The sequence below is a fragment of the Caretta caretta genome, chromosome 3, assembly GCF_965140235.1.
Source record: "Caretta caretta isolate rCarCar2 chromosome 3, rCarCar1.hap1, whole genome shotgun sequence".
Taxonomy (NCBI): Eukaryota; Metazoa; Chordata; order Testudines; family Cheloniidae; genus Caretta; species Caretta caretta.
Window position 1 is genome coordinate 165,692,267 of NC_134208.1, and position 18,151 is coordinate 165,710,417.

The following is an 18,151-nucleotide window of genomic DNA, read 5'->3' on the forward strand; positions in this document are numbered from 1 at the left end:
ATAACACATGAGTGCAAAAAGATCAGAAATACCTTCCAATTTTATAACCTGTTCAGCCAGAAACAGTGTGTTTCTACATTGCCTTTTCCTGCATGTCATATTATCATCAGCTGTTCTTATATCCCAAAAGAATACTAACTACTGATCGATTGCCCGGACATGTCTGGCCGTGGCCTACATGTGCCCCGGGTAGTTCATTTATTTGCCACGGTGGATTTGCTAGAGTGGAATTTAATCAATAGCTAATTCATTAATTCTGGTCCTCGAGTATGTAGGGATTGTGCAGTATAAAAATGGCTGGCTGGCTTCAGCTTTGATTGAAATATGACAAACACAGCAGCTGACAGCTTCAGCAGGTGCTGGACTGAATATGAATTTTGCTTCTTATCCGCCGTAAAGGAATAAGCTTAGGGGGGAAATTCCAGTTCGTGTAAACAAAGGGACATTTTAATATGTATCTGCCCACAGACCCAAAAAAAGGCATTTCTAGAGTATAGGGTCATGAGAAGGATGAGATATAGCACAGCTCATGCAGTTTATTGTCTTTAGTTGGAACCCTGGCAGTTTCTCCATTTCTGAATCAATTTTGGGGGCTGTATTATTGATGAGAAAGCTGTAGGATAATGTCTTTGTAGCATTCACAAATAATTGTTTTCAAATTTGCCTCCATGTGCTGTATGACATAAATTATAATTTCACCCACCAACTTTTTAGAAGTCTTTCTGATAGCAGCTCCATCCAGGCTGTTCTGATGAAGGTTATACCACCGTTACCATTATGAATACCTTCTTCCCCCTCCACTCCCAACACTTAGAAACTCAGCTTCAGGCTGAAACTTGGTACAAAATGTTACAGTCCAACATTTATTTATTTTTTTAATGCCAGTCTTGAAATACAAAACAGTATGGAACGCATTCATGAACTCCTTGTTCAGTTTTTTCTCATTCTTATTCAGTCATAATTCCCATTGCAATCAAGGGTGCAATTTGCCTGAGTAAGAAGCTCAGGATTAATCCCTATGTGAGACATTTCATTTCAGTACTAGAAGCATGGTGCTCTTCTCTCACCATGCCATGCACTTTCCAGCTGACTACTGGTTTGGATAGTGGACTAATCACTTCCTCTGTTTTGAAAATCAGTTTTTGCTTTTTAAAAAACAGATTTTATTTATTTATTTATTTATTTGTTGGTGTTTCAAAGATGATAAACTCAGCCCTCTGGCAAAGTAATGGCTGTGTTGCTTAATAACAACTCTGACCACTCCAGACAAGTAAGGGACAGTGCAGATGAACCCTATTGGGGATTCCATCCTGTTCTGAACTAAGAGGTTGGTGGCTGTGATAAGGAGTCTGAGGGCTAGGGGCTACACTACAGAGAACTCCTCAGAGCTGTCTGAAAGAAATGAAAAGCCCCTTAGGTGCTTTTGGGGGAAGCAGAATTTGCAGGTGCTCATGTGGATCAACCCAGACCATGACAAATCAGTAAGAATTGTCCTGAGGATCTGTGATCTTCAAACTAAAAATTCTCTAATAATAAATACTTAGCTGTATAGCACTTATAACTGGTAGCTCTTAAGGAGAAAATAACTATTTATCTGATTCCCAGTCCCAGCAAGTCTGTGTCTTGGTTATTGTGTCGTACTGCATCCCTAAATATCTAAGTACTGTTGTCCAATACAAAAGACTCCATCTGCTATGAAGAAGTGGTGGTCTAGAGAGACAATAATTCAATATATGTGATCCCTAATTAGGAATTTATTTGCCCCAACGATCACTACTAGTAAGAATAACAACAGTGTTCCCATCTTTTACCATTTTATTGTGAATCTCATAATTTTTGGTATTTTTCTTAAGGCCCCCACTCCCAAAGTCAGTGGATTATGTAAGAATCTCAGATTTCATTTTTTTTAAAAAGTAAATGTCTAGCCCTCATCCTTGAGGAGAAAAGCTTGAAAATATGAACCCTAAAGACTAAAGTCACAACCCCCAAATTACTTGTCTTTAAATCTTATAATGTTTAAGACAAACTTATGATTTTGGATCCTTGTGGTTGTTGATACTATAATAATCAAACTCCTAATAACTAGAGCTGATCAAAATTCAGATATTTCAAATTTTTGTTTTATTCTCTATTGCAGGAGTGGGCAAACTTTTTGGGCCGAGGGCCACATCTAGGTGGGGAAATTGTATGCAGGGCTGGGGCAGGCAGTTGGGGCGTGGGAGGGAGTGCGGGGTGTGGGAGGGGGTGCGGGAACGGGCTCAGGGCAAGGGATTGGGGCAGAGGAGGGGTGTGGGTTGTATGAGGGGGCTCAGGGAAGGTGGTTTGGGTGCAGCAGGAGGCTTAGGGTAGGGGATTGGGGTGCAGGAGGGGTGCGAGGTGCAGGCAGGGGGCTTAGGGCAGGGAGTTGGGGAGTAGGGTGCAGGAGGGGTTATGGCGCCGGGCCGGCGCCACTTACCTAAAGCGGCTCCGGGGTGCCAGCGGCGCACACCGGGGCCGGCGGAGGCTCCCTGCATGCCTGCCCTGGCCCCATGCTGTGCCGCTCCAGAAAGCGGCCAGAACCATGTCCCTGCGCGGCCTCTGGGGGAGGGGGAGGCACAGGGCTCTGCACGCTGCCCTTGCCACCCCTCCAGGTACCTCCCCCGAAGCTCCCATTGGCCGCGGTTCCCCATTCCCGGCCAGTGGGAGCTGCGGGGGGCGGTGCCTGGAGGCAAGGGCAACACATGCAGCTCTCTTGCCCCCCACCCCGCGGGCCGCAGGGAGGTGGTGCTGGCCACCTCTGAGAGCAGCGCGGGGACTGCGGCATCAGAGGGGGCCCACGGGCCGTAGTTTGCCCACCCCTGCTCTGTCAGGGCAAAAAGTTGAAATATTTGTGGAATGGAAAATTCTGAAAACGTTTCAGTCAGTAATGTCTGATTAAAATGAAATATTTCAACATTCCCAAATCCCAAATTCCCAAAGTGTTTCAAAACATATTGTTGAGGTCAGTTTGAAATTAATATGTTCTTCTGAGGTGCTTCAGTGCTTCCTGGGAGTTGTAGTTCTGGTGCCTCATGTCTTGATTCTCTTCTGTGGGCCAGACTCCCCAGCATGAAGCATGGGTCCCTGGTTTGAACCTTAGTACGTTAGCAAAGGTGACAGCTATCATAAGTGGGGGTTGAACTCTGCTGGGCTTCAGCTGCTTGGGATGAGTTTCCTCTGTCCAGAGGAAATGTGTAAACCACAGAGCAGTGTGTAATGCATCCCCATCTGTGCCACTCCAGAGGATGTGATTCTGTTACAGCTCCCAACTACAGAGTCTGGCTCTTTAGCTCAAGCAGTGGATGCTCAAGAATCTATAGCCGTGGAGGCCCCCAGTTGAGTCTCATGGCCAAGATGACATTTGTTACACAAAGCTTATGTGCAACATAAGTCCTATTCAATCCCTGCTGAATATAAGTCTATTTTAAGTGGTGCATAGTCCTTCTCCTGATCCTCTGGACAGGGGTGAATTTCACCTGAAAAGGACACACTGAAGGGCTGAAACAAATGTATTAAAGAATTTGTGCAAGTATTTGCAGTTATTTTAAATAGTATTTGTGATGGGTTGGATCACAGAAACCCTCTTGGGGTTGCCAACTGATGTGCCAAGACTACTTCTGCCCCGCTTTCCCTGCCAGCCTGGGAGTCCAGCACCCCGTCTTGCTAAGCCAGACACACCAGTCTGCTCCAACACAGACCCAGGGTCTGAACCACGTGCCCCAAAGCTGCAGACTTAACTGAAAGCAACTTAAGAAGTGTTCCTGTCTTTAACACTCAGATGCCCAACTCCCAATGGGGTCCAAACCCCAAATAAATCCATTTTATCCTGTATAAAACTTATCCAGGATAAACTCATAAATTGTTCACCCTCTATAACATTGAAAGAGATATGCACAGCTGTTTGCGCCCCCCCTCCAGGTATTAATACATACTCTGGGTTAATTAATAAGTAAAAAGATTTTATTAAATACAGAAAGTAGAATTTAAGTGGTTCCAGGTAGTAACAGACAGAACAAAGTGAATTACCAAGTAAAATAAAATAAAACCCGCAGGTCTATGTCTAAGAAAACTGAATACAGACAAAATCTCACCCTCAGTGGTGTTCCAGTAAGCTTCCTTTTACAGACTAGGCTCCTTCTAGTCTGGGTCCAGCAATCACTCACACCCCCTGTAGTTACAGTTTGTTCCAGTTTTTTTCAGGTATCCTTGGTGGTGGAGAGGCTCTGTTTACCCAGCTGAAGACAAAATGGAGGGGTCTCCCACGGGCTTAAATAGACTCTCTCTTGTGGGTGGAGGCCCCCCTCCTCTCTCCTATGCAAAGTCCAGCTCCAACATGGAGTTTTGGCGTCACCTGGGCAAGTCACATGTCCATGCATGACTCAGTTTTTACAGACAGCAGCCATTGCTCACCTGCTACCTTGAATGTCCTCATGTAAACTTCTCATGGGAATTGGAACCTTCCAAGATTCATTGTCCCTTAAGTGCTTCTTGGTTGGAGAAGCTGACCAAATGCCTTACTAAGGTTATTTAAAATCCAACAAGTATACAGCCAATATTCATAACTTCGAATACAATAATGCATACAAATAGGATGAATAAATTCAGTAGATCATAACCTTTACAGAGATATGTTACATGGTATATGTAGCATAAAACATATTCCAGGTATGCCATATATACATTCATAAGCCTATTTCCATAAAGCCTTATGGGGGGCACCATCACAGTATTCACTTAGCTCTAGTTGTATCTGTGTAAATAGTATAATAATAAAGTGCTTGCTTTTTAAACAGTAGCATACATTGAGCCCTACATAAGGGGTAAAATGCTCAAACCATTGTACGAGGTTTTAGACGAGATTCCGCTTTACTTTAGTGAGAAATATGACTTGCAAACCTGTAAAACCCTGCACAATGCTTTGAAAATTTACCCTGATGGTCTGAGTGAAGCTCTCGAACACAAAATCATTCAGCAGTATGGCTAGAAATATTGGCTTGCCATGGTACTGCAGTGTGCAAAGACTGGAAGAGAGTCACAATGGTATGAATAAAGTTTGAAGTACTAGCCTTTCTTTCTTTTCTTCTCCCCTCTTCAGCTTTCTCTGTATATTTTCCTGCTTTTGTGGGTTTAAATCAGACCCTGGAATGTTACTTAAGTGTAGGGAGGTTGGGTTTTTTTTGATAGTTGAATATGCAGTGAATACAAAATAGCCATCTACAGAATGTGGAATTAATTCAGTGAGTCAGATGAAGACCTCAGAATAATAATAGTGACTCTACAAGTCACCTGTGAAGTTATTCCTTCATAGGTGACATTAATTCTCTCTCTGCAGATGCATATTGCTATGTGTGTTCCTCTGTTTATACCTCAAGGAAGTGAAATAATAGTGCGCTGTTATTTTTATTCTGTTAAGATGTCAAAGTTTATCGCAGCTGCTGCTGTTTGAGTGTAACTGTCTTGGTTTAAATTAATGCTAATTTATGATGTCACTGGCATTCTGACAGTGGCTGTGTAATTGGGCTATGGAGATTTTAAAAAAAAAATGTATTGTGGGAATAGTAAGTACTTGACAATTTTATATACAGATAGGAGGACTGGTATGTAGCAGTCCTGCACTGCAATCTATTACCTAAGTGATAATGTCACCTGCTGTACAGTGAGAATAACACAAAACAGCCTAAATATATGTAAAATGGTGATCATGTTTGTGCTAAAATACAAAACTTTAAATTAATAACGTTTTCATTCTAAATATCCAGGTAAAAATGTTTTAGTAAGAACATTTTTAGGGAAGAGGGTGGCAATTTTATTACTTTTAGTGGCAATTTTGAGATCTTTCCTTTGGAAAAATAGAATGATGTTTTTAGTAATGCTGGGTCTGATCCTGGAGACAATACTCATGACTTTTTAATGGTGACCAGTGTTCCACAGACTAGACTGAATTTTTTCCTTTAATGCACTCACTCTCTTCTAAACTGGATAATCTGATGCTAAATATTGAAACCAAGGACTGGATTGTGCCTTATAGGCGCTATGTTGAAAATAGTGCAGAATCACACCTTTCCCACAGGAGATCCAGGAGCCTTGAATCCTTCACACCATACACGCTTTTTTCCCCCACTTCCAGCTTTATTTCTGAATGAAAAAAGTTCAAACTTAGAATGAGGAATATTGCTTACTGAGACACATTCTAAATCTGAAGTTTTTAAAATTTGTCATGTTGAGTTATGTGACCACCAAAAAGATAAAACCGAACAATTTTGCTAATGCAGAAAAAAATACATATTTTTTCATTCTTATCTAACTCAAAGGGCTCAAAACATTGTTTTTGTTAATTCTCCAATGAGGAGGGAACAATTAGAAGACGTTTCAGACCAAAAGGAATTATTTTATGAAAGTTATTAACAAATGAAAAGATTGGTTTACAATGGAATGTCTAGCTCAACTTTGGCAATGGTGCTACTGCCCAATGCTACAATACATCCTAGAGTCATAGAAGCTGGAGATAGGAAGTATCTACTCTATTAGGTCTTCTAATCCATTCCCCTGCCAGGGTATGACTTATTCTATATTAAACTGGGCAAAATGCTAGGAAATGTTCTGAAAGGAAAAATCTTATGTTAGCAGATACCTAGACTGGATAATCTAATTGGTCTTTTATAGCTCTAAGTTTTTAGGTGCTTTGTCCAGTCCTTATAAGGAGTTCATTTTCCCAAATATTATCAAATTTTGCTAGTTTGCTACTTTTTTGGCTATTAAAGATTTTGTTAATTTGACAGTTTAGAAGGGGATTTTTGACACTTTTAATAATTCCACTCCATATGCCCAATATAAAAAGAAACTGCTGGAGACTTCTAACTTAATGTGAATGTCAGCAGAAGCTCAACTAAAAATAGGATTATTAAATTAATTGTTGTACCAGACATTATTCTATTTACTGTAGATCTCTTCAAATTGACTGGGCATCACCAGGACAACCGAATGGCATTGTTCTAGGATATGATCTCTTACGTAAAGCCTGGCGGCGGTGTACTGCAGCCCAGCAGCTACCGATGAACCGAAGCAATAGACCATGCCTATCACTGGAATGTAAGATACATGAAAACATCTGTGGAGACTTGTGCTATCATCCAGAGTCTAAGGTACTTGCAAATTGCATATATTTAACTTAACAGTCAAGTGCAAGATCATACATCTAGAATCAAAGAATGCAGACTATACTCTGGAAAGCAGTGACACTGAAAAGTATTTAGGGGTCATAGTGGACAAACAACTTAACATAAGCTCCCAGGCAATGCTGTGACAAAAAGGCTAATGTGATTTTTGGAATTGTGGAGAGGGGAATAGTGAGTGTAAATAAGGAGGTGATTTTTACTGCATACAGTATTGGTGAGAATGATACATACTGTATCCAGCTCTGGTGCCCACATTTAAGTACCTTTACAGGGAAAAAGTATGAGGTATTAAAGGGCTCTTTAACCTTTGGAGAAAGGCATAACACAAACCAATGCCTGGAAATTAAATTAAGCCAGACAAATTCAAATTGTTAATGAGGCACAATTTTTAACAATAAGAGTGATTAATCATTGGAACAAACTCCCCAGGAGAGTGGTGGATTCTCCACTTCTCGATGTCTTCAGATCAAGGCTGGTTGCCCTTCTGGAAGAGATGTTTTAGTCAAACATAAGTTATTGGGCTTTACAGGCATAACTGGGTGAAGTTCCGTGGCCTGTGTTGAAAAAGGAGGTCAGACTAGAAAATCTAATGGTCCCTTATAGTCTTAAAATCTATGGCAATATGAATCTTTTTCACTGAGAAATTTTCCCAGGAAAAGTATAAACTCCCTCTACTACAATTTATCCTAATCAGAAGAAATCCTGTAATTAACTAAAAAGAAAAGGAGTACTTGTGGCACCTTAGAGACTAATTTGTTAGTCTCTAAGGTGCCACAAGTACTCCTTTTCTTTTTGTGAATACAGACTAACACGGCTGCTACTCTAAAACCTGTAATTAACTAGTTAGTGTTTGTGTACCACTGCCCTTGAGTGGATACAATCAGAACTGCTCAGAGGTGTGTCAAATGCTTTATACTGCAAATAGCTAAAGGAGATACTTCATTAACTCAGGTAGTAAGGAACTGTGCTTTTTGAAGTATATGAGGATCTAAGTCCTTTCAGCACTGTCACTATAAAGTTCTAAGTAGTCATAGTGTGAAGCATAGAGATCATAGTGAAGTTTCTAGGTTTGCAATTACACTGTAGTACACGTCTATTTGAAAAAACCTCTGGGGAAGGTCATGAAGTGAAGATTAAAGCTTCCTGGTGTACATTTAACTCATATCATTCATCATAATTTTCATGGCAAATAATTGTTTATTGAGATGATTAGGTGCCTTTCAAATTCTTCCTTGATTGAATGACTTGATTCTGCTTTACAGCAAATCTATTTAGATTCAGATACAAGTGGGTGGTTGTTTACATGACAATAATGAGCAACTCTGAATGGGACTATCATGATTTATCAGGAATATTTTTAAATTATGGTCATTTGCAGATTAATCATCATATTAGTTGCTGTTCAGGAGTTGGATCAATAGTGCAGCCAGACAGTAGGAGTCTGTAAATGGTTTTTATTGACAAATGAGGTAGAAAACTCTTAGTTTGAGGGTAAGATTTAATGTAATGAAATAATGTCCCTATTTGTCAACGCATCATTCCGCGTTCAGTGTCTAAAGCTAACTGTGTATTCACAAGATTCACTTTCAGAGGAGACAGTAATTAAGAAAGTGAGTTATATGAGGGATTCAGATCAAAATATAAATTATTCCAGCTGACACAGGTTTAGCTTTGGGTTGCATTCAATGGAGTGCCATGCACCTAGCGTTTCTGAAACCTTACTGCTGACTTATGAGCATGATTTTGTTCTGAAATGTAAATTAATTTATGGGGTTTTTTGTTTTTTACTTTTTGAGAAACAAATGTAAATGTTTAATAAAATGTAGCATGTAGCATTATTTTTAATACTTCTAGGGAGGATGTAAAGAAAAAAAATATGCGTCTACCCCTTACCTGTGCTACTTACACCGAATTATTAATACTGACTTTAAAAGATATTTTTTCTCAATGAATGTGGGTTACTTTGTTTTTCTTCACTCCGTTTTCATAGTGACTCTTAGGATGGAAAATTTCAGTCTCATGTAGAGAGAGACACAAGGAGATGAGGCAATATCTTTTATTGGATCAAGTTCTGTTGGTGAAAGAGACAAGCTTTCGAGCTTGCACAGAGCTTTTCTTCAGGTCTGGAAAAGGTATTCAGAGTGCTGCAACTCAATACAAAGTGGAACAGATTGTTTAGCACATGTAGTTAATACATTCCAAGGTGAAGTGGCCCGATAACACTTCTCCAGTCATAGGATAACAAGGAGGTGCGAGGGGTAGTGGCTTACAGATTGTTGTAACCAGATATAAATCTGCTGTCTTTATTCAGACCATGATTTTTAGTGTCTAACAACGTTATGAGTTTAAGCTCCCAGGCTCATCTTTTGAAGGTGTTGTGCAGGTTTCCTTTGAGGACAAGGACTGAGAGGTCAGATAAGCAGTGATGGTTTTGTGAAAAGTGTTTGCCCATGGGCGATGTGGTGTTTGTCTTTTATCATTTTTCTGTGTGAATTAATTGGAGTGTAATGATTATTTGGCTTCACCCACATAGTTGCTATTGGGGCATTTAGTGCACTGGATGAGGTATGGCATATGTTGCGATAGATCCAAAGAAGGCTCTGAATAGCTCTCTTTCACCAACAGAAGTTAGTCCAATAAAATATATTATCTCACCCATCTTGTTCCTCTAAGATTCTGGGATTAACATGGCTACAACACTTCGAACAGTCTTGTATAGATACTTGCATTTTCTATGTTTTAAATACATCTTTGTTAGTTTTATTTTTCTGCTATGGTGTTCATCATGGTACTAACTGAGCACCTCACAAAAACTAATGCATTTAACGTCATAACTACCTTCTGAGGTAGTTATCCTCATATGACAAACAGGACACTTCATGTTTGTAAGCACTACTCTTATTTACTGAGTCCGCTCCACCAGAGGCTGTATTACGTATTGTTTGCACTTTGGTAGTGCTCAAAACTTCTAGAAGATGCTTCTTCTTCTTCTTCTGGATTTGGTCCTATCGAGCTAGGTGCAGTACAAGCATTGGTAAGCATTTATGTGACAAAGTTCCTCCTCTGCCCTGATGGGTCCTGCGCTTTTTGGCAGATTTACTCATCTCAGAGGTTCACAGCAGCCCTCAGTTTGGCCGCTTCTTCTAGAGGCTCAAACCTGCCGTTCACTCAGCTAACATCATCACTGGCCAGCATGGGGGAAATGGAGAACAATCTCCGCAGTCTCTGTTGTCCCACCTAGTGGGTCGGGGACAGACCAGATCCCTTTCCAAATTAGACCTTCCCTTCTGGTGTTGCTCACAGACCAGATCAACGCCTCCTGTGTCCAATCAGGAGTTGGGAGGAACCTGGGCCCGCCCTCTACACTGGGTTCCAGCCCAGGGCCCTGCGGATAGCGACTGTCTAAGTCTCCTGTATCAGCTCCAAGACAGCTACAGCTGCAACTCCCTGGGCTACTTCCCAATGGCCTCCCCCCAGCACCTTCTTTATCCTCACCGCAGAATCTTCCTCCTGAAGCCTGATCACGCTTGTACTCCTCATTTCTCCAGCAGCACGCCTTCTCACTCCCTGCTCCTTGCACACCCTCCACTAACTGATGGGAGGTCCTTTTTAAACCAGGTGTCCTGATTAGCCTGCCTGCCATAATTGATTCTAGTATGTTCTTAATTGGCTCCAGGTGTCTTAATTAGCTTGCCTCTCTTAATTGGTTCTAGCAGGTTTCTGATTGCTCTAGTGCAGCCCCTGCTCTGGTCACTCAGGGAACAGAAAACTATTCATCCTGTGGCCAGTATATTTGCCTTCTACCAGATTCTTGTACCCGCCGGGGATATCAGTTGGCGGCTCCTTCACGGGGCCGTGAGCACGGGCGTGTATTTGGCGCGGTTCACCCCGATTCCGGACACCTGCCCCTTTTGCGGCGTGAGGGAAACCCTGGCGCACGTCTATCTGGAGTGCGCCAGGTTGCAGCCCCTATTCCGGCTCCTCACCAATCTTTTGTTACGGTTTTGGTTGCACTTTTCTCCTCACCTTCTTATCTACGCACTCCCTGTCCGTGGCCCCACTAAGTCGCGGGACCTCCTGGTCAACCTCCTCCTGGCCCTGGCTAAAGCGGCCATCTATAAAACCAGGGTGAGGAGGTTAGCCGATGGAGTCTCCTGCGACTGTGGGGCCTATTTCCGATCCTCTGTCCGTTCACGTCTCCGAGCGGAGTTCCTCTGGGCGGCGTCCACCGACTCCCTTGACGCCTTTGAGGAGCGGTGGGCGCTGTCCGGGGTTCTCTGCTCGGTGTCCCCGTCCGGTTCCCTTCGTTTGACCCTTTGACCGCACTCCCGTTCCTGTTTTTCATTAGTTGTCCCCCGTAATTAGTTGGCTCTCCAGGCCCTGTGGATCTCCCCCTTAGGCTGGGGGGGGCTCCTTTCGTAGTGGACGAGCTCCGCCCGCCCACGTCCTGGATCCCAATAGGACCAGATTCTTGTACCCGCCGGGGATATCAGTTGGCGGCTCCTTCACGGGGCCGTGAGCACGGGCGTGTATTTGGCGCGGTTCACCCCGATTCCGGACACCTGCCCCTTTTGCGGCGTGAGGGAAACCCTGGCGCACGTCTATCTGGAGTGCGCCAGGTTGCAGCCCCTATTCCGGCTCCTCACCAATCTTTTGTTACGGTTTTGGTTGCACTTTTCTCCTCACCTTCTTATCTACGCACTCCCTGTCCGTGGCCCCACTAAGTCGCGGGACCTCCTGGTCAACCTCCTCCTGGCCCTGGCTAAAGCGGCCATCTATAAAACCAGGGTGAGGAGGTTGGCCGATGGAGTCTCCTGCGACTGCGGGGCCTATTTCCGATCCTCTGTCCGTTCACGTCTCCGAGCGGAGTTCCTCTGGGCGGCGTCCACCGACTCCCTTGACGCCTTTGAGGAGCGGTGGGCGCTGTCCGGGGTTCTCTGCTCGGTGTCCCCGTCCGGTTCCCTTCGTTTGACCCTTTGACCGCACTCCCGTCCCTGTTTTTCATTAGTTGTCCCCCGTAATTAATTGGCTCTCCAGGCTCTGTGGATCTCCCCCTTAGGCTGGGGGGGGCTCCTTTCGTAGTGGACGAGCTCCGCCCGCCCACGTCCTGGATCCCAATAGGACCAGATTCTTGTACCCGCCGGGGATATCAGTTGGCGGCTCCTTCACGGGGCCGTGAGCACGGGCGTGTATTTGGCGCGGTTCACCCCGATTCCGGACACCTGCCCCTTTTGCGGCGTGAGGGAAACCCTGGCGCACGTCTATCTGGAGTGCGCCAGGTTGCAGCCCCTATTCCGGCTCCTCACCAATCTTTTGTTACGGTTTTGGTTGCACTTTTCTCCTCACCTTCTCATCTACGCACTCCCTGTCCGTGGCCCCACTAAGTCGCGGGACCTCCTGGTCAACCTCCTCCTGGCCCTGGCTAAAGCGGCCATCTATAAAACCAGGGTGAGGAGGTTGGCCGATGGAGTCTCCTGCGACTGCGGGGCCTATTTCCGATCCTCTGTCCGTTCACGCCTCCGAGCGGAGTTCCTCTGGGCGGCGTCCACCGACTCCCTTGACGCCTTTGAGGAGCGGTGGGCGCTGTCCGGGGTTCTCTGCTCGGTGTTCCCGTCCGGTTCCCTTCATTTGACCCTTTGACCGCACTCCCGTCCCTGTTTTTCATTAGTTGTCCCCCGTAATTAGTTGGCTCTCCAGGCCCTGTGGATCTCCCTCTTAGGCTGGGGGGGGCTCCTTTCGTAGTGGACGAGCTCCGCCCGCCCACTTCCTGGATCCCAATAGACCAGATTCTTGTACCCGCCGGGGATATCAGTTGGCGGCTCCTTCACGGGGCCGTGAGCACGGGCGTGTATTTGGCACGGTTCACCCCGATTCCGGACACCTGCCCCTTTTGCGGCGTGAGGGAAACCCTGGCGCACGTCTATCTGGAGTGCGCCAGGTTGCAGCCCCTATTCCGGCTCCTCACCAATCTTTTGTTACGGTTTTGGTTGCACTTTTCTCCTCACCTTCTCATCTACGCACTCCCTGTCCGTGGCCCCACTAAGTCGCGGGACCTCCTGGTCAACCTCCTCCTGGCCCTGGCTAAAGTGGCCATCTATAAAACCAGGGTGAGGAGGTTGGCCGATGGAGTCTCCTGCGACTGCGGGGCCTATTTCCGATCCTCTGTCCATTCATGCCTCCGAGCGGAGTTCCTCTGGGCGGCGTCCACCGACTCCCTTGACGCCTTTGAGGAGCGGTGGGTGCTGTCCGGGGTTCTCTGCTCGGTGTCCCCGTCCGGTTCCCTTCGTTTGACCCTTTGACCGCACTCCCGTTCCTGTTTTTCATTAGTTGTCCCCCGTAATTAGTTGGCTCTCCAGGCCCTGTGGATCTCCCCCTTAGGCTGGGGGGGGCTCCTTTCGTAGTGGACGAGCTCCGCCCGCCCACTTCCTGGATCCCAATAGACCAGATTCTTGTACCCCACTGGTCTGGGTCTGTCACATTTATTACTATTAGTGTGGAATTAGAGCCCTGGGAATAATTTAAAATAGATGGTGACAGAGTGCTAGCAGCCTAGAGCTGACCCAGCATTCTGGTCACTAAGGTACTAACTATTCCTACCCCCTGGAGTGGATTTAAAGTGGGGGGAGGATGCATGCTTAATGGCTTGATTAGGCAGGAAACTGATAAGCTAATAGGTAAGTTCACCCTGGGATAAAAGACCGACAGCATGGCTGCAGCTGGCTCTGGCCAGATGACTTGGGGTGGAGGATTTGGGGCTATAAAATTGCAGTGTAGACACTGGGGCTCGGGCTAGAGTTCTGACTCTGAAACCATAAGGGTGTGGGTCTGAGAGCCCAGGCTCCAACCCGAGCCCCCATGCCTACACTGCAATTTTTAGCTTTGGCTCTGGGACTCTCTGCCATGGGTATTGGTTTTTGTTTTTTTTCTTTCTAATCTCAGTGTCGACATACCCAATGACTGCAATCAGCTTTCAGCTGGGAACAGTTAAAGGACAGGGAAGAAAGTGCAAGGGAGGAAGGCTGGGAGGGGGGCACAGGAGACAGAATATCGAGAGGAGGAGATCTTTTCCTCTCCCTCCCCAGAGAGTGGGCTAAGCGGGAAGTTTATTTCTAATTGTATGTTCCTGCCCAAGGTTGTACTGGTGAACTGGTGGAGAGGACTCCCTAAATAACCCAGGGGGGCTTACAGACATGGAAGTGCCCAGGCAGTTTGAGGTGGTCCAAAGGGGAAAGACTTCCATGTCACATAGACCTACATAAAAAATCCACTCAGTCATGCAGGTGACTTGATGAAAATATTGTCCCCCTATCTTCCCGATTGTGGATACCCCTCACAAGCCAGTGCTTGGCCTGCTGTAATACACATTGCCAACAGTCCCGAAGGGCCTGTGGGAATCACTGTGGGACACTCTATCACCACTTTATACGTTTGAATACCGCTGGGTGAAATTTTTCAGCTGGAAGTCTTTTTGAGAAAACAGGTTGATAAAAACTTTAATCGATTTACGTTGTTTCAGCAAATTATTTTAGTTAAAAAAAAATAAAACCCAAACCAAACAACCCCTAAAAAAAAAAATCTGAAAAAGTCAAAACCTTTCATTTTGACATTTTCTAAAATAAACGTTTAGATTTTTCATGTTTTTAGAAATGTCCTTTTGTTTTATTTTTATTTTTTTAAGTTTTAAAATTGCCTGAAATCGAAATGAAATGTTTTGTTTGTCCTGAAACCTGAAATGAATTTTTTTCCCAACTTTTTAATTGGCCAAAAATTCTGGACATTTTTGATTTTGGGTTGATTGAAAACAATTTTTTCCCATGATTTTTTTTACAACTGTCAGCAAACCAAAAAATCCATGATTAGCACATTTTGAATGTCTGACTAGGGGCATGTCCTGCCCATTTTGCTTCTGAAATGCAAATAACGCTCCCAACATATTGATGGTGTTCTGTTGCCTTCCTCTGAGCCAGGCATCCACATATAGTTTGGCCACTGACGGGAGAGCGAGACTGTGTGTGAATGTTTTGGGGGGACAATATCCACACGGACCTGTTGGGGCACAGCTAAGTCTGAATGGGCTCTGATTAAATGGGTAATGAGACTTGGAAGAAAACCTGTGGATTTTCAAATGCAGTTGTCACCATTGCTGTGCTACAGAATTCTTTCTATGGCACCCTCAGAGGCTACTGTGTTGAACCACATTTGATTCTTTCTTTTTCCTCTCACCCTCCTTCAGGTGAAACTTGGTTACTTCAAACCCTCCCTCCTAAGCCAAAATCAGCTTCTCCCAACTCCTCTTGCTCCCTTTTTCATTAAGCTCAACTACTTCAGCCACCGCATGCCTCTTGAACCACATCTGCTTGCTCAAGAGCAATCATCTAACTTTGGTCACAGACACCCAATGCTGAGCTGCAGTCTTCTCTTTCCTTCTCCTTCCACTCCTTCTTTCTCCCGCTTTAACCAGTGGTAATTGGGGCAAACATTGGGAAAGTCACCTTTGAAATGTGTCATGGAGTCTCCCGCAAGCAAGCTGGCATTTCACTCATTTTATTAATTGTATATGTTATGCAAGAGACAATGGGCCTGATTTTCCTCTCACACCAGTTGTATCCTGGTGTAACTCCATTGACTTAAATGGGGTTATACTTGATTTGTGCAGGTATTAAGTGAGAGGACAATCAGTCCATTTGTATGTAATTAAATTGGAGATCCAGTGTTATGTGTTAACATTTTTCCTTATCTGTTGATCAAAGGGTGACATTTTGCAATATCAGTTTGGTTGTTATGGAACACTGGAACAAAGGGACTGTGTTCTTTTTTCCTTATATACAAAATAAGAGTGTTAAAACACAATTCCACCCCCAACAAAGAAACCCACACTTCAGTAATAGGAATGCAATGTGTCAAATAATCTTTTACTCTGTGTGAATCACTGTTTAATTTTAAATCCATGCACAAGCAAAGGACCATGAATGAAGTAGTTTAAAGCCTCATCCAAAGCCTCCCATTGACTTCAATGGGCTTTGGATCAGGTCCTAAGTTTAGTCCTAGGTAATTTGTTCTGCACTTGTTGAATCTTGTAAACCTGTTTGAACTTATTCTAATAAAACTCCTTGGGTTGGCATTTCTTTCTTTCTTCATCAAAATACACTCTTGTACCATCATCACAAGTGTGATGCTTGAGTACCAAAAACCATAAGAAGACAAGCTATACTGAAAAGCTGAGTGTCGAGCTCTGGCTTACAATACATTTGTGGACCTCATTTGTATAATCACATATGAAATGTACACTATGTGACAGTACCTCTTTTTCAGTCCCAGGATTGTTATGCCGGTGTTTTCAGTCTGCTGAAGTTCATAACGCTCTCTTGCCTAGGTGTCGTTACTAATGTATGTTTCCCACACAATCCTATTCACACTTGAAATCTTTAAAAGGACTTTAGCCAATTGAACAAACATCCTCTGGAGTCGGAGGAAGATATTCAAATTACTGGTGGAGTGTGGTACCACTCCACCCGGCAGCTAAGATACACGTCTGCATTGCCTGTGTAGCTATACCACCTGAACTGTCCTGCTGTTGCTATGTGCATCCTGAATTTAACCAAGCAAGCAATCAGAGACTGTCGCAATAAAAAAAATAATTAAAATAGTGGTGTATAAGGAAATAATTTCATTAAGCAATGGCTCATGAGTTTGAATAACAACAGTGGTCACAGTGTACAGTTCAGTGCCTAAAACGAGACTGAATGGAAGTGTTAATACAGCTGCAGTACTTTTATTTTCAGCAGCGACAAGCTACATAAATCTGCTGTTAATGAACTAATCAAACATAGCTCTGGCATTACTAGGAAGTGCAAGCTTGCCCCTTGACTCATCATAATTAATACATGAATGCCATTTATTCAAAACATTGTCAGGACTCATTTCTTTAAGAAGAACAGTTGCAAAAATACTGGTTTTATATCTAGCCTCCTGAAATAGCTCAACCTCACAGGCAGGACTCTCGGACAGCATTTAGACAGAATATAGAAGGCAGCATCGCAAGGCACATTCCATTCAGGCCACAAGCCTGTCAGCATTCACATGAACATTAGCAGCAGTGTTGCAAAGTCCATTCTAGGTTCACTCAGGGCTTGGGCAAGATGCTCAGGTCAACATCTGCCCCCCAAAAAGAGGACAATACAGAAATATAGTAAGCTTTGGTCAATAACATCCCAAATGCAAATTCTTCAACTAGGGCAACGTACAGCACTGCAAACAGAATTATTACTCACAGGTTTTAAAATTCACATCTGTGTTAATTGTCCAAGGAAAGCAACAGCTTGGGAAGAGGAGTGAATGGCCTCATTGGACTCTCACCACAGCACCAGGTCCCCGTAATGTAACACCAGGAGATGCATTTTCAGTTCCTATGGTCTGGCCAATGGACAGCAGGGAACTTACACAGTACTGGGGACCAATTAACCAAAAAATAGCAGCATTTACTAATAGAAGAGATTTCTTTCCCCTATGAGGATGTCAAGGGTCAGTCATTGCTGCAGTGCTTACTCCACAAGCAGAAAACTGTTTTTAACAAGCTCATAGCTCATAAGAATTCCATCTAGTCTTTTGAGACTTGCCATTCTCATAGGTGGCTCTGGAGGTGTGTGTGTGTGATAAGATAGATAAACATGGCTGCTCCCTGCCTTACACAAGCGCATGCCTGAGCAACCAAGTGCTCACAGTTAGTAGCTTTGAAGGATGCCTGTAGTGAGCAAAGGGAACACGATCACCACCTGCTGTTCATAGAAAATACAGCCCAAGAGTGATTTACCACTATGTGTGTGATAGTAAGATTTTTACAAGTATCAATTTGCAAATGAATTAATGTAACAACAATCTTAAGTACATCGACTATAGCTAAGGACCTGCTGTCTAGTCTGTACATATGTCACAGCCTTCTGCAGGGTGGAATCTCAGAC

General features: G+C 44.0%; 1 protein-coding gene across 1 annotated transcript in view; it reads left to right on the forward strand.

Moving 5' to 3' along the window:
• The window catches only part of USH2A (usherin), a 580,026-nt gene that overhangs the window by 420,593 nt on the left and 141,282 nt on the right, over positions 1–18,151 (forward strand). The window contains exon 47 of the mRNA XM_048843172.2: positions 6,962–7,160. Within this exon, the coding sequence (XP_048699129.2) occupies positions 6,962–7,160 (199 nt within the window). The remainder of the gene's footprint in view (positions 1–6,961; positions 7,161–18,151) is intronic.